Source organism: Delphinapterus leucas, chromosome 19 (assembly GCF_059928025.1).
Source record: "Delphinapterus leucas isolate spDelLeu-1000000601 "Yukka" chromosome 19, BTC_Dleu_Yukka2, whole genome shotgun sequence".
NCBI classification, from domain to species: Eukaryota; Metazoa; Chordata; class Mammalia; order Artiodactyla; family Monodontidae; genus Delphinapterus; species Delphinapterus leucas.
This window is the reverse complement of record NC_143147.1, coordinates 60,899,938-60,914,731: the sequence shown is the minus strand read 5'-3', so window position 1 is coordinate 60,914,731 and position 14,794 is coordinate 60,899,938. Positions and strand designations below refer to the sequence as shown.

At 50.9% G+C, this 14,794-nt stretch overlaps 1 protein-coding gene across 1 annotated transcript in view; it reads right to left on the bottom strand.

The window, feature by feature from the left end:
• CYTH1 (cytohesin 1) overlaps positions 1-6,154 on the bottom strand; it is a 78,522-nt gene extending 72,368 nt beyond the window's left edge. Inside the window, exon 1 of the mRNA XM_022589455.3 lies at positions 6,052-6,154. Within this exon, the coding sequence (XP_022445163.1) occupies positions 6,052-6,073 (22 nt within the window). The 5' untranslated portion in view covers positions 6,074-6,154. The remainder of the gene's footprint in view (positions 1-6,051) is intronic.
• Positions 6,155-14,794: the final 8,640 nt, after the last annotated feature.

Here is a 14,794-nt window from a genome sequence, read left to right as displayed (position 1 = left end):
CTCGACTGCCAGGGAATTCCCATAGAAATCTTCTTGAAGACTCAAAAAAAAAAAATAGTGGAAGACACAGAAAGCACTAGGCTAAGGAAGGTGACATCCTGACCCTCTCTAAAGCAGCCAGGCCTCACAGGAAGCAGCTCACAGCCATCTCACCACCACAAAAGCAGAAAGACGCAGCATCGCAGCATCTTGCATAATGAAGAATAACAAAAATCCCCTACACAGCCTTCACCCTATATTACATTTTTTTAGTCCATGGGAAGAGAGAAGGAAAACAACATTACCAGCAGTTTCAAAGCATGTGGGATTCACTTCTTGAAAATTTCTAAATAATTTCCCACCTCCTCCAGACCTCTATTATTGCAACTGAAACTGAGTGACAATAATTAGAGAGACAGTCAAGAGGCAGTGTGGCAATGGAGCAGACGGACAGGTTCGGGCAAAGTGCTTTTCTTTCAGAGCCCCCTGTCCACAACTTTTGTCTTGGAGGGTGAGCAGGAAAGGGGTGAAGAGGGCTACAGGAGTGGAGACTCCACCAGCCACACGGCTCTCAGGCTCAAGCTTTCCGTCCTCTGCCTCATGTCTCTCTCATTCACACACACACACACACACACGTCCCCACCCTCCTCCACCACCAAGTAACCTCTATGTTTGCTCTCACATTGGAATAAGAAGGCGCTCTCCTTCTAGTTCTTACTGGAGAACTACCTAATCTTAAAGGCATGAAATACATAAGAAAAAACTCTATTTGGCAAGATGGTTTTTGACTAACACCCAGGACATTCAGAAAGGGGCAGGCTGGTATGAACGCTAAGATTCCACAGACTGAACCCAAACCAATAAAAGCCACTTAACTCGCAATTTCTCCCCTAAAGGAAACATTCTGTATCTGGCCAGAAGACAATATATGGGTTGAGAGATCTTCAATCTTTAAGACAAAAACTAAGGAAAGGTAAATAAGTAACTCTACAAATGGTCAAAATCTGACCCAAATCCCAATCAGAACAAATATATATTTTCCCCACGCTTAAAATATCAGAGTGAGAAAAATGTATATCAGCTGATTTAACAGAGGCCTTAAAGAAGGAGTTAATCTCAGGTAAATAAATAAAGAAACCATCATCTCATGTGAATAGCCAGGTCATAATACACAAATATGCAAAAGAAATTTTTTTAACCTAGCCAGTAATTAACAGATATAATGAGGTGCTATTTGTAACCATTAAATTAGTTGAAAAAAAAAAGCTTTCATATGCTAATCCTCACCGGTGGCACATTTGCAGTGATACTGGAACACATACCCCCATACGTGGCTAAGAACAGGGTAGACTGATACAGCCCTTTTGGAAAGCAAATTGGCACCACGCATCAAGAATTCTCAAAATCGGGCTTCCCTGGTGGCGCAGTGGTTGAGAGTCCGCCTGCCGATGCAGGGGACGCGGGTTCGTGCCCCGGTCCGGGAAGATCCCACATGCCGCGGAGCGGCTGGGCCCGTGAGCCATGGCCGCTGAGCCTGCGCGTCCGGAGCCTGTGCTCCGCAACGGGAGAGGCCACAGCGGTGAGAGGCCCGCGTACCGCAAAAAAAAAAAAAGAATTCTCAAAATGTTTATATCCTCTGACATATTAATGTCACCCCTGGAAATCTACCCTAAAGACCACAAAATGTATAATTATGGTAACCTTATGTTCCAGATTTTCTAAGAAAGCCCTGACGTCATGTAATTGTATTCTTTTCAATTAACGCAAATCACTAAGAGTGGAACTACCCTGGAAACAATGAAAGTCATCAATATCATAGAAAAATGAAGAAAACTGGTTTGGCACAGGGTCAATCAGCAAAGTGTTCTAGTTTCTGTTTGGGATGGAGGGTTGAAGACAAAAATTCAAGCTCAATGAATGTTAACTTTTGCCACATGGAACCTGGTTCAATCTGTTATTCCTTCAACAGTTGCTGAGCTGCTTCTATTGGGTACCGGGCCCCAGGCTTGTTCTGGAGGCACAAAGACGAACAGCAAATCTCTCTAGACGCCACGGGCTCCCATGCACCATCCTGCGGCAGCACCCATGCGTGTCACTGCCCACACCCCACTTTAATCTTCTGAGGACGGCTGGTGTGCCTGGTTAAGATCAACATCTCCACTCTCTCAAGAGGCTTATTTCTTAAAGACCTCTTCTCCCTCGTGCTGCAGGATAGGGATCAGCCTGAAGCTAATAAAAGCCGAGAGGAGTTAAGATCTGTGTTTGAGAAGTAAAAGCCTTGAACGGCCCGCTGAGTTTAACGATCTTAAGAACCCATGCTCAGAAATTTCATTATTTTGTCAGTCATCACCACTAACATTTCCGATGTTACTACTAGATGGACCCCGCCCATCTCTACCTCGCGACCTGTCCTAAGAGAGAGGCAGGCAAACACACAGGCAACCTCTGGAGCAGCAATTCCCAGAGTCAGAGTCTCTGAGAACCGGATTAAAGCTAAAGACTCTCCAAAAATGCACATTCACAGAAACTCTCACATAGAATCTCAGAGGGGCCTGAAAGCCCATTAAGGGGCAGGTTGCAGGTTAAAAATGTCTGCTCAAGTTCAGAGGTCACAAAGAGGAACAGAGTCACTGAGTCTTTTCTTGGGCAGGGAACCCTATGAAGGCAAAAATACCTCTTCCTTTTGCAAATGAGAATTGTGACATCCAGGAAGTACAGTCATCTAATAAGAAGGTAAAATGACCGGAAAAAAACACCTCCCAATTATTTCACAGTGTTTAGAGAGAAGCTGCCGGGGGATAAAGACCAGCCAGCCACAAGCATTATGAACATCTTTCTTAAAGTGTCAATTAAGCATTCAGAAAACCCCTAATTCCACTTTTTTCCAAAAAACAAAATAAGCTTTGAAAGGACTTTTGTTTATCCTTCCCACCCCCCCACCCCACATAGGTCTTCAGAGTACAGTTTATCATACCACATGTGTAGTCTGAACCACGCTGCGCTGGTCTAGTGAGTTAAGACCCTCCGAATAAACAATTCAGGATCACGGGGAGTATACAGGAGAGAGGGCTGACAAACTCAGTGGTGTGGTCTCTGGGTCCGTAAAGGACACCAAAGAGTATGCAGTCAAGAAAGGCCTTCTGGGGCTTCCCTGGTGGCGCAGTGGTTGGGAGTCCGCCTGCTGATGCAGGGGACGCAGGTTCGTGCCCCGGTCTGGGAGGATCCCGCATGTCGCAGAGCGGCTGGGCCCATGGGCCATGGCCGTTGAGCCTGCGCGTCCGGAGCCTGTGCTCCGCAAACGGGAGAGGCCACAACAGTGAGAGGCCCGCGTACCGCAAAAAAAAAAAAAAAAAAAGAAAGGCCTTCTGGTGAGTTTTCGAAATTCTCTTTCACTGAACAGAGAAACTCTAAGACTAATTCTCTTTCTTTAGCTTATTATAAATGAGCTATGTTTCAAAGGTTTTTTATACGAAGGTGGTAGCTTGGAAATCATAACCCATTTCCCCAAAGATACAATGTTAAAAACAGTACTAGTGTCCCAGGCTGACTCGTGAACCACCAGTGGAGGTTCTGAGGGAACCCCTGGACCTGGCATTCTATGTGCTTTATGAGTCCATAGCACGCACTTCCTTTTGAAATGTGGAATCTGAATAGTTGTCTTATCTTTTGAGGTAAATTCTCTGTAAAACCTAGGAGAGAAATGGACAGTTCTGGAGACTAAGGCAAACCCTTAAAGAACTGGTAGCCTTATTCTTCAAATGATCATCTTGAGCTATTAGGTACTTTTTGTGTGGTAAACCCTATGGGTGGGGAAATCTTCTTTAAGTCAACATTTCTGGCTCCTCCAAAATACAAAGAACATGATTTTTTTTTAATTGCATAAAGAGAAAGAAAGGAAGAACTTCTTCCTCATCTTTATGAGTGGTCAGCAGAATAACGGAGCCCAGAGATGTCCCTGTCCCAATCCCAGAACCTGCGAACATGTTACCCCTACATATGGCAAAAGGGGGATTACCACTGCAGAATCAAGGTTGCTGATCCTCATCCATATCCAGGTGGGTCCAATGGAACCACACGGTCCTAATTAGAAGAGGCAGAGGTCAGAGAGAAATGAGAAGATGCTACCTGCTGGCTTTGAAGATGGAAGGTGGCCACCAGCCAAGGAATGTGGGCAGCCTTCAGAAGCTGGAAAAGGTAAGGAAACGGACGTTCCCCTTAGGACCTCCAGAAAGGAACACTGACCAGTAAACACCTTGATTTTAGCTCAGTGAGAGCAAATCTGGACTTCTGACCTCCAGAACTATAAGATAATAAATGTATGTTCTTTTAAGCCACCAAGTTTGCACTAACCTGTCACAGCCACCACAGGAAACAAATATCCCCTGCTTCCATTCACCCCGTCCAAGCACAAATTCATGCCACTGGTGGCAAAGCAGTCACTGTGTTAAAAGCAACCAGACCAACAGCTTCCTGCCTCGCCCGGTGGGTAAGAACACCAGAAGAGGGCACAAAGAAAGCCTGGCAGAACACTGGGATCTGCAAGAGATTAAACAGCAAGAGAAGGCACAGCGGCAGGCAAAGCTGGTGAAGGCTTCTCCCGGGTGGGCAGAAAGACAGAAGCCTGGAGGAGCCAGAAAATCCTTCGGGACCAGCCAGGAGGTGATTTGTTTTCAATCACAGAAGAAAAGCACACACTACTTTTACTTGGAAGGTAACAAGGGGACATCTGATGGGTACCCATCCCTCACATGCTCTGGACTTCAGGCCACAAGTGGTGGCCCTTCCCCTGTCTGCCACTCAGGGTTGTGGGTCATTAACCCACCTTTTCTGCGGTCAGTGGTTCCTCAATGACTTACTCATAAATAACAGAAAACCATAACAACATGCTTCACCTGTCTGCTTTTAACATACTCCATGACAAAGCTTGTTCGCTCAGAACTTAAGAAACAAACACCACCTATGTCAATTAGTCAATAAAGCAGGATTCGGTTCCCTTTAGCCACACAAGCATTTTTAACTGTGCTCTCTGTACTCTGCTACCAAACCACAAAAGTTCACCACTTGTTCTATCTGCCATTCTTTCATCTCTCAGGAATAAAACGTTAAATTAACTAAAGCATTTCACAGGACCTTCTAAAACCCCGGCGATCTGAAGCTATTTGAGGGAGGAATGCCCTGCCGATGGCCAACAGTTCCCAGGATAAGGTTAGCTGGTGGAGGATTTGGAAACTGGTAGTTTTGTCAAGTTTTCCCTGTTTGTGTGATGCGATGACTATGCCGCGTCTCTGTGCACAGATGAGAAAGCAAACTTGCGTTTCTCCACGTCCCTCGGGCTTCACCCGCAGGCGTTTTGGACCAGCAGCCCGTTCACACGGAACGGCGGGCAGCGATCGTCAACCCGGGCCTTGGAGTGGACGTTGGCCGAGGTCCTGGTCCCGATGGCACCCCCTGGTCGCAGCCTGTCCACTTCGGGTTCGCTGCCTGTGTTTTCTCATTTTCGTTTCTGAACAAAGACATGGACCCGGGCACACAACTTGCCAACACCTAAGGGGCCGGAAACTACGGAGAATGCCCGGGGGGAACTTAGGCATTCGCGGGGGCCCGCGGCGGGGCTGTGGGGCGACCGGGCCTGCGCTGGACAGAGGCCCGCGACCCCCTCCCGAGACCCTGGCCCCGAATTCGCGGCCCCGAGACCCTCTCTTCGCGAAACCCGCCCGAGACCCCGGCCTCGAGACCCTCGCGCCGGAGACCCCCGCCCCGGAGCCCCAGGCCCTGAGACCCCAGTCCTACGAACCCGGCCCCAGAGACCCGAGCCCGGCGACCCCGGCGCCGACCGCGGAGGCATGGGCACTCCGACGCCGGCCTCTCAGCGCCCCTCAGCCTTCAGCCTCAGGGCCCCGGGTGACCCCTGCCCTGCGGAGGTCCCCGCCCGGCCCGGCCGCCCTAGGCTCGCGTCCGGCACCACAGTCCCCGGGAAACGCGAGCCGCCAGAGGCGCGGCAGGACGCCGGGCCGGAGAAGGGAGGAAGCGAGGGAGAGGGCGTCCGCCGGCCGGGCCGCGAGCCGTACTGACCGTAGCTGTCGTCCTCGTCCATGGTGCCGGCGCCGCGTTTCGCGCCGGGTTCGCCGCTCGCCCCTGGACCCTTAGCTCCTGGCCCTGCTCGCCCAGCGCGTCTCGGAGCCCCGCCCCCGGCTCCGCGCCCGCCACCCGCCCCTTGCCTCCCGCGGGGCGCCCCGCCCGCCGCCTGCGCGCCCCGCCCGCCGCCTGCGCGCGCGCACACACACACCCCAGCACGCGGCTGCCTCCTGGCCCGCGCCTGCGCACGCGCCCGGCCAGGCCCGCGGCCCCGCCCTCGCCGCCCGCGCGCCCACCCTTCGGGCTGCGTCCTGTAGCCTGCCCGCGCCTGCGTACGCGCTCCCGCTCAGGCCCCGCCCCTCCGACTGGCCCCTCGACCCGAGGCCCCGCCTCATACCACGCCCAAGCCCGAGGCCCCGCCCCGGCCGCCTACAGGGGCGCATCGGGTTTCGGATTTTTCAAGGGCGGCAGAGGTGTAGGGTACAGCACGGAGTCTGGCTGCCCACAAAAGCCCAAGGTCGTGTCCGGCCACTGAAGGGCAGGGTGGTCCTCGCTGACGTCAACCTCGCAGGTCCGGCCCTCCCCAGACTGCCAGAGACGGTCGGTCCTTGGTCAGAGACCAGAGCATTTGAATTCATTATTTTTGAGGTCTGAACCTTAGCACCGTGAATGTCATGAGCTCACTGCCTTTATACTTCCTTTTATTTGTCCTCTGAATTTACCCAGATCAAATTTCAAAGAGAGGCACCTCATCTCCCAGCATTTCAGGATTTGGGTGACCTTGATTCCTGGGGCTCTTAAATTTACACGTTTCTAGACTCTGCCTTACATGTTTTATTTCTCTGCCCTGGGCGGACCAAGCCCCTCCCACTGGTAAACTGAGCTGCCCTTCGGGGAGCATGAGCAATAGCTCTTCACCGGGAGGTGGGCACCTCTCCAATTTTTAATTTAGAAAAATCAAGGAAAATGCCACTTTTTCTAGCCACTTCTGGATGCATACACTCTTTCTTGGTTTGGTGCTACCCCTAAAAATTATAAGTGCCTCAGTTGGAAGGAATCCCAGGATCACACATCACACAGGGATGGTCCAAGACCCCCCTGGGGGGTCATAACCCTGGACACCTAGCCAACGTGCTGTACCCAGGGGCTGCTGGAGAAGAGCTCAGCCCAAGGACCTGGCAATGTCCCTGGCAATGTCTCCATCAGGGGGAGTTGTGACCCTCCTCAGCAGCCTGTTGGGTGAGCCCTAAAATATGTCTCCCAAGAGACAACAAAGAAAAGTAATTTCCCCTCATGGAAAAGGAATAAATGAATGATGAAACTCTAGGCTTTCTTTCCAGATCTGCTTCCTATTAGCCTTGTGACCTGGGCAAACAGCTCAGTGCCCTGGACCTGTTTCCCACCCACACAATGGAGCCTCTGCCTATAAAATCCAGGCTTCTACCCAATATTGATCTCTGAAGTGACAGATCTGTCGTTGTCTTCCTCTTGACCTCTGCACATGGATGGATGGATGGATGGATTTCAACATATCACCCTAAGGGATCCTAATCTTTACATTCCATCAGGGTGCAGCTCTGGCCCACCCTTCTGGTGGCTAAGAATATTGTACATTCACAAACAAACATCCCTCTTACTCCGCTGAGCTGTCTGACCCAGCCTTTGGTGGAGAAGCTTGATGTCTCCGGAAAGTCTAAGAAGATGGTCTCCATTTCCTTAGGCAGGTGTTTCTTTCGAACAGTTCCAGGAATTAGACACTTCTCCTGTATAGATTGTTATCTTACTCCTAAAAGGTTGATTCTGGTGGACCTAGCCGTTTAATCTTCACTGATTTCACCTAACTCTTGCTCAATGACCAAAACTTGGGAAGAAAAGCAATTGAGGCCACAGGTTAATTCTCACTATGATCTGAACTCCCAAACCCAGTACCTTTGGATGGGAAGGAATACGGGTGTGAATGCTAATCACTTCAATTAGCCTGGTACTTAACTGTTTACAAATTCCCCTAACTTACATTATTTCATTACAGCAGTGTTTTCCAATGGCAGGCCCTGACTCTGAATGGATGAGAAACCAATCACCATTGGATGAAAGGAAGATAGAATAAGATAGAATCAGTGTCCATCACATACCATAAGGATAATGTTTGTTTTGGTTGTAGATGAATGCACTGGGTAGGGATGTAAAATGTACTTGACTGCAAGTCACTGTCAAAGACCCTCTGTTAGCTAGCTCACACTCCTGGCTCCGGGGCTTTGGTGAGCTGTTATCTCCATATTGCAGATTTGGAAACTGAGGCCCACAGAGGTCACAGTGTAGAATGGGAGCCACCAGGTCAGCTTCACTTGCTACTTGTGTCCTCAGCCCCTGGAGCATAGCGAGACCTCAAAGGGAGAGCCAGAGGCAGGGAGCAGAGGAGCTGAGAGGGCACTGGCCGTGGGTCTGGAATCTGCTGGTCTGCTACTTACCCCCAGACCTCTTCCCCCACGTCAAGAACTTTGAAAATGGGTCAGGGACTTCCCTGGAGGTCCAGTGGTTAAGACTTCGCCTTCCAATGCAGGGGGTGTGGGTTCGATCCCTGGTCAGGGAGCTAAGATCCCACATGCCTTGTGGCCAAAACACCAAAACATAAAACAGAAGCAGTATTGTAACAAATTCAATAAAGACTCTTAAAAAATTGTCCACATCAAAAAAAAAAATTGAAAAGAAAAAGAAAATGAGTCGGGGCTCCCTGCAGGCCTCTCACTGTGGTCTGTTGTTTTTAGTGGTTGATCCGCCTGACGAACTTTTTTTTTTAAGTTAGTGCCTCCCTTCTGTCACCCTTGCCTTACATAATAATTTCAAAAATTAGAATGAATTAGGAAGGTTTTTGAGCAGAGGTAACCCAAAATATATTTTTTTTCCTGTGCTTATACTGTGATGTTTAAAACTTTTTCAGAAACAGTATTCAAAAAGGGACAGGTTACTGGGTCCTGTCCCTTTCCTACAAGGGAGCACCCACAGGCTTTTAAAAGATTGAGCCTGGGCTTCCCTGGTGGCGCAGTGGTTGAGAGTCCGCCTGCCGATGCAGGGGACACGGGTTCGTGCCCCGGTCCGGGAAGATCCCACATGCCGCGGAGCGGCTGGGCCCGTGAGCCATGGCCGCTGAGCCTGCGCGTCCGGAGCCTGTGCTCCGCAACGGGAGAGGCCACAGCAGTGAGAGGCCCGCGTACCACGAAACAAAACAAAACAAAAGATTGAGGCTTATTTCCGCATTTACCAACGTGAGACTATTCCCAAGCTGTATGAAGTGGGAAAACCAAGGACAGAACAGGGGTATATAATATATTTCCATTTCTAACAAAAATACATCAACATGTGATGTACATTTGCATTGTACGTTCAGCCATTTGATAAATATTTGTCGGGGGCAGGGTGCAGTGCCGTGCCGTGCGCTGTTCAAGATGCGGAGGACATAGCGGCGAAGACAGCAGCTGGAAAGCCATGCCTTCTCGGGACTCCCAAACTAGCGGGCAAGCGTGGACTGTGGCTAACAGGGCACACAGGAGACTGGGGGCCTCCCTGCCTCTGGGAGGAGAGCCAGTTGCCAGGGAAACAGGAGTGGGAGACTCTTCATTAAATACCCTTCAATACTCAAAGGGGTTGAATTGTGAACCCAAAAACCTAACCTCCAGTACCTGTGAATTGTGATCTTATTTGGAAGTAAGGTCTTTGCAGATGTAATCAGGTTAAGATGAGATCATTAGGGTGGCCCAAATCCAATAACTGGTGTCCTTCTAGGAAGAGGAGATTAGGACACAGAGACACATAGAGAAGGCCATGTGAAGATGGAGGCAGACACTGGAGAGGCCGAGCAATGCCTGGGTCACCAGAAGCTGGAAGAGGCAAAGAAGGATTCTTCAGAGAGAGTGCAGCCCTGCCAATACCTTGATTCCAGACCTCCGGCCTCCAGACGTGAGAGAACAAATTTCTGTTGTTTTAAGCCCCCCAGCCCATGGGACTTTGTTATAGCAGTCCTGGGAAATACACAGCTTTTAAATTAAACACAATATGCATGTATTACCTATTTTATTTTTTTAATTGAAGTATAGTTGATTTACAATGTTGTGTTAGTTCTGGGTGTACAGCAAAGTTCAGTTATTTATATATATATATATAATGTATATATTCTTTTTCATATTATTTTCCATTATGGTTTATTATAGGATATTGAATATAGTTCCCTGTGATATACAGTAAGCCCTTGTTGTTTATCTATTTTATATATAGTAGCGTGTATCTGCTAATCCCAAAACTCCTAATTTATCCCTCCCCCAAGCCCTTTCCCCTTTGTTAACCATAAGTTTGTTTTCTATGCCTGTGAGTCTGTTTCTGTTTTGATAAGTTCATCTGTGTCATATTTTAAATTCTACATATAAGTGATATCATATGATATTATTACCTATTTTAAATTAATGTTTTAAATAAGAATTTTAGAGGGGGCTTAGATATAAGATACCATGGTAAGGGACTTTACTATTACCTCTCTGTTCTTCCTTGTGCCCATATTTCATCTGGTTTCTTTTTCTAAAACAAATGGTTCTACTTCCTTGCCTTTCTCTTCTCCCATCAAGATGAGTGAGACAGCAGGGGGCCAAGTGGGCAGCGCAAACTGGAGGGTCTCGTGAGAAAGGGGAGGACGGTGTCCCCTCACTGCATGAGCACTGACACCCCCTCCATGTGCAAAAGGAGCAACTCACCCCGCACATGCTGAAGGAACACGGTCCCCTGAGGCCAACAGAACCACAGGAAGCACCACGTCCTAAGGCCTCCCATCCATACAGAATTATAAATGGCTACCCGACACGCCACTACTCAGAGCTCCACCAAGGCCAGGGCCGGGGAGGGAGGGACAGTTACCTCAGACAACACCTGCTTCACAGAAGAGGAATGGGCTCAGCTGGGCCTGCCAGCCTCACCCTCCAACTGCTACGTGAACCCTTCATTCTCCCTGAGACCAAGGTGAGAGGCTGACGAGGCTGACCAGCGGCACTTCCGGAAGCCAGCCTCTGAGCCCTCCCCATGCAGGTTTAGACAGGTGTCCTCAGTAATACAAGACAGGGCCTGGGGGCAGCCCCTGCCAGCCCCGCCAGCCTCTCCAGCCTGCACTCGGGAGGGAGGTGGTGCTGGGGAAGGAAGCGCGCTTGCAGACGCAAACCGAGCCGCTCACACGGGCCGAGGCTGGGGCATTGTCTTGCTTTGAAAACCCCCAGATTTTATTCTGCTAAAGCTTGCAATTTCTTCTGTGTGTGAATGGCACTTGAAATCTGTTTGTAATGGATCTTGATTGTGTCCAGCTGTCACAAACGGTTCCCCTGCCGCCCGACAAGACAGCTGGCCACGTGCCACACAGTCCAGGCTTTCACTTCAAATAGAGGAGCTAATGCTCCAGTTCCCGCCAGACCTGCCAAAATATTTTCACTTGTGAAAACAACAAAGGTGGGGGGGATGGGGGGTGGGGGCAGGGGCTCAGAGACAGAAGCGTCGGGAGGACGGCGCAAGGAGGCTTCTGGGCCAAGGACATCAACGGAGGTGGGCTGGCCGCGTTCTGAGAGGAGTCCAAGGGCACGGTCACCAACCACACTCCTGTCGGGCTTACCCCTTCAACCAAGACTTCCTGGGGGCCTGGAATTCGGGACTGACAGAAGGCAACACCCACCGGTCTCTGCCAAGGGGAAGTGCCTAACCGAGGCCATGTAAGGCAGGAAACAGCAGATCAGTACACGTAAGAAGGGAGAATAAAGTACATGAACCACGGATCATTTCTATGACTGTGAGAGCAAAAAACCACATCAAGGTGCATTTTAATAGTCCCAACAGTCAGCGCGGGATGATGAAGGCTGACACATCCTTTCAACAACACAGTTGTGACAGGTGCTGGGAAACCTGAGGATGGGAATGATTTGATTAGGGCTTTTTTTTTTTTTGCGGTACGCAGGCCTCTCACTGTTGTGGCCTCTCCCGTTGCGGAGCAACAGGCTCCGGACGCGCAGGCTCAGCGGCCATGGCTCACGGGCCTAGCCGCTCTGCGGCATGCGGGATCTTCCCGGACCGGGGCACGAACCCGTGTCCCCTGCATCGGCAGGCGGACTCTCAACCACTGCGCCACCAGGGAAGCCTGGGCTTCTTGTCTTGAAGGACTATCCTGGGGGCCAGGAAGGCAGACCAGGAAGCAGGTCCACTGGAGGTTGGAGCACTGGTTAGAAGACAATTTGAGTCCAACAGAAAAGTGGTGGCGACTCAAGCTGAGAGCCAGGCAGCGGGGACGGGAAAGAGAGGACTTTCCGGCAGCCAGGTGGAAAGATCAGAATTCTGTCACTGATGTGTGGGAGTAATGTGAAGGAGGTGCCGAGCGTGGCGGGCACGTTTCTGGCTTTGGCATCAGGGTGGATGGTGGGCCCCCAGCCATGGGAGGGACACAGGTGGAGCAGGACACAGGTAAGAGGAGGGCAGACAAAACAATGAACTCTGTCTGGGCCACAAATTTGCCAGTAGGATATCCAGGAAAAGATGTTCCTCGGGCTATATTGAGCACACAGTGGGGAATATTGATCGGAGTGGATTGATTCTGGCTACATCTAGGTATCCAGGGCTCACCAGATCCAACAGATTTAACACTGAAGGGACAGAAAAAGAAGAGCTCTTCAGGGAGACGGGGGTGAATAGTGTCCAATCCTGAAAAGAAGTTGTGGCAAAGGCTCATCAGATTTGGGAACTGGGTCACCGAGCGGAGTGATGCGGGCAGAAGGCAGACTGAGGACCGTGGAGAAGGAAGCAGAGGGCAAATCGAAGCTTAGGTGAGGGAGAGGGTGGCTGGGAGGGGACACGGAAAAAACGGGCCTTTTTTAGGATGGCTGACACTTGAACATGTTCACGAGAGAAGGAAGGGGGAAGAGCGAGACACAGGAGGCAGACGGGAAAATCACTGAGGTGAGGTCCCCAAGGGGTGGAAGAGGTCAGTCTGGAGAGCACACTGAGGACCCCACAGGGGCTCCTACAGACCATCCCATGTAAGAACCATTAGATCAGAGCTGTGAGTGTGGTCCCCACCCAGCAGTGGGTTCAGCATCCCCTAGGAACGTGTCAGAAATGCAAATTCTCAGACCTCACCCCAGACCTGCTGAATCAGAATGTCGGGGGATGGGGCCCAGCAACCTGTGTTTTAACAACCCCCTGGTGATTCTGACCCTCTCTCAAACCCGGGACTAGCACAGCAGTTCTCAACGCCGGCCGCCCGGTAGAATCACTCGGGAAGGGTTTGCCCAAGCCTCACTCTCGAGAGTCTCATTTCCTTCACATTTGTATTAAATTAAATTAGTATTAAATAACTCTCCCAGGTGATTCTGGGCTCCATGAGTGTTGGAACCGCTAGGTTAGAGAGAGGATAGACCACGTGGAGAGGGAGAGACGTTGCTTATGGTTTTGGTTTCCTCGTGTTTCACTGTTTATTTTGCAGTGGGAGGGAACTCCTGCAGTGGGATGAAAATCATTTGCCAAGAGTAAGGGGCACACAGGCGGTGGGAGGGCACAAACGTGCAACAGCCACTAATGGGATGGGAGAGAGGGGCCCGCTGAGACAGAGCCTAATGAAGCATGGCAACCAGCTTTGGGCAGCTGGATGGTCCTCCCTGATGGTACCAGCCGGTCCTGATACAGGAGCGGGGAAGGAAGGAGCCGGACGCAGCTGGGCTAAGCGGAGTCTGGGCAGCAGGGGCTCCTCCAGGCACGAGCCTGGGCTAAAGGGAGGAGCCAGTGCAGGTGACCAGCCATGAGGCCCGGAAGGCAGAGAGAGAACCACACCGCTGAGCTCCCACCAGGTGTCACATGACACATCCTCAAGCTGCCTGGGATTACCAGAACCTAGCTTCACCTAGGTCCCATCTACATGGAGGCTGTCCACGCTACCAAGACTGGGCAGGATTCGAACCCTGGCCTTCCTCACTCCATCGTACCAGCCAGCCTTTCACTGCTCGCTCCTGACTCCCGAGGTCGGCCGAGCTTCTAATGGATGGTCACCTGGTTTCCCAGGTTTCCTGCACTCTTTCTTAATCGGGAGACTCCATGCTCCCTGGTCACCTCCTTCTCACACCTGTGGTTCTCCCCATTCTGTTCTGATAACGCAGGCTTGGCTGCATCACAGCCTTGGAATCTGTCACCCACCTGCCTCTCTGGTATGACGTGCCCTACCACTCAACTGACTTCCCAAGCCAGAGGTCTTCCCCCAGCCCTGAACCTTCCACCTTATGTTACCTTTGCTCTTGATTCCACCTCTGAATACCGAAGTGGCCCCACCTCTTCTGTTCCTACCATGTCATAGTTGCAGACATGAGCACTTCTTGGCCAGCCTGTTGGACTGGTCATCTTCACCTGTCTTCTCCACCCCCGCCCCTGGCCTGCACGCACACTGCCATCAGCCTTGGGTGTGTAAAGAGCGAATCAGACCTTGTAGACCCTTGCTGACGACACCGCAGGCACTCACTGTAATCCGAAAGACACACAAAGACACACAAAGAAAGGCTGGCATGAAAGGTTCCTACCGAAATTATCAATGGAGAAACATCCTGTGCTTTTGCCTTGCCACCTGACAGGGTCGTTCAAGCAAGCCCCACCAGCTGGAGCCTACTCACCTGTCAACCCCCCATTCACAGCCTCCCCTCCTCCCCGAGGCCACACCAGGCAGAGCTGGCACGCCCTCCTCCTG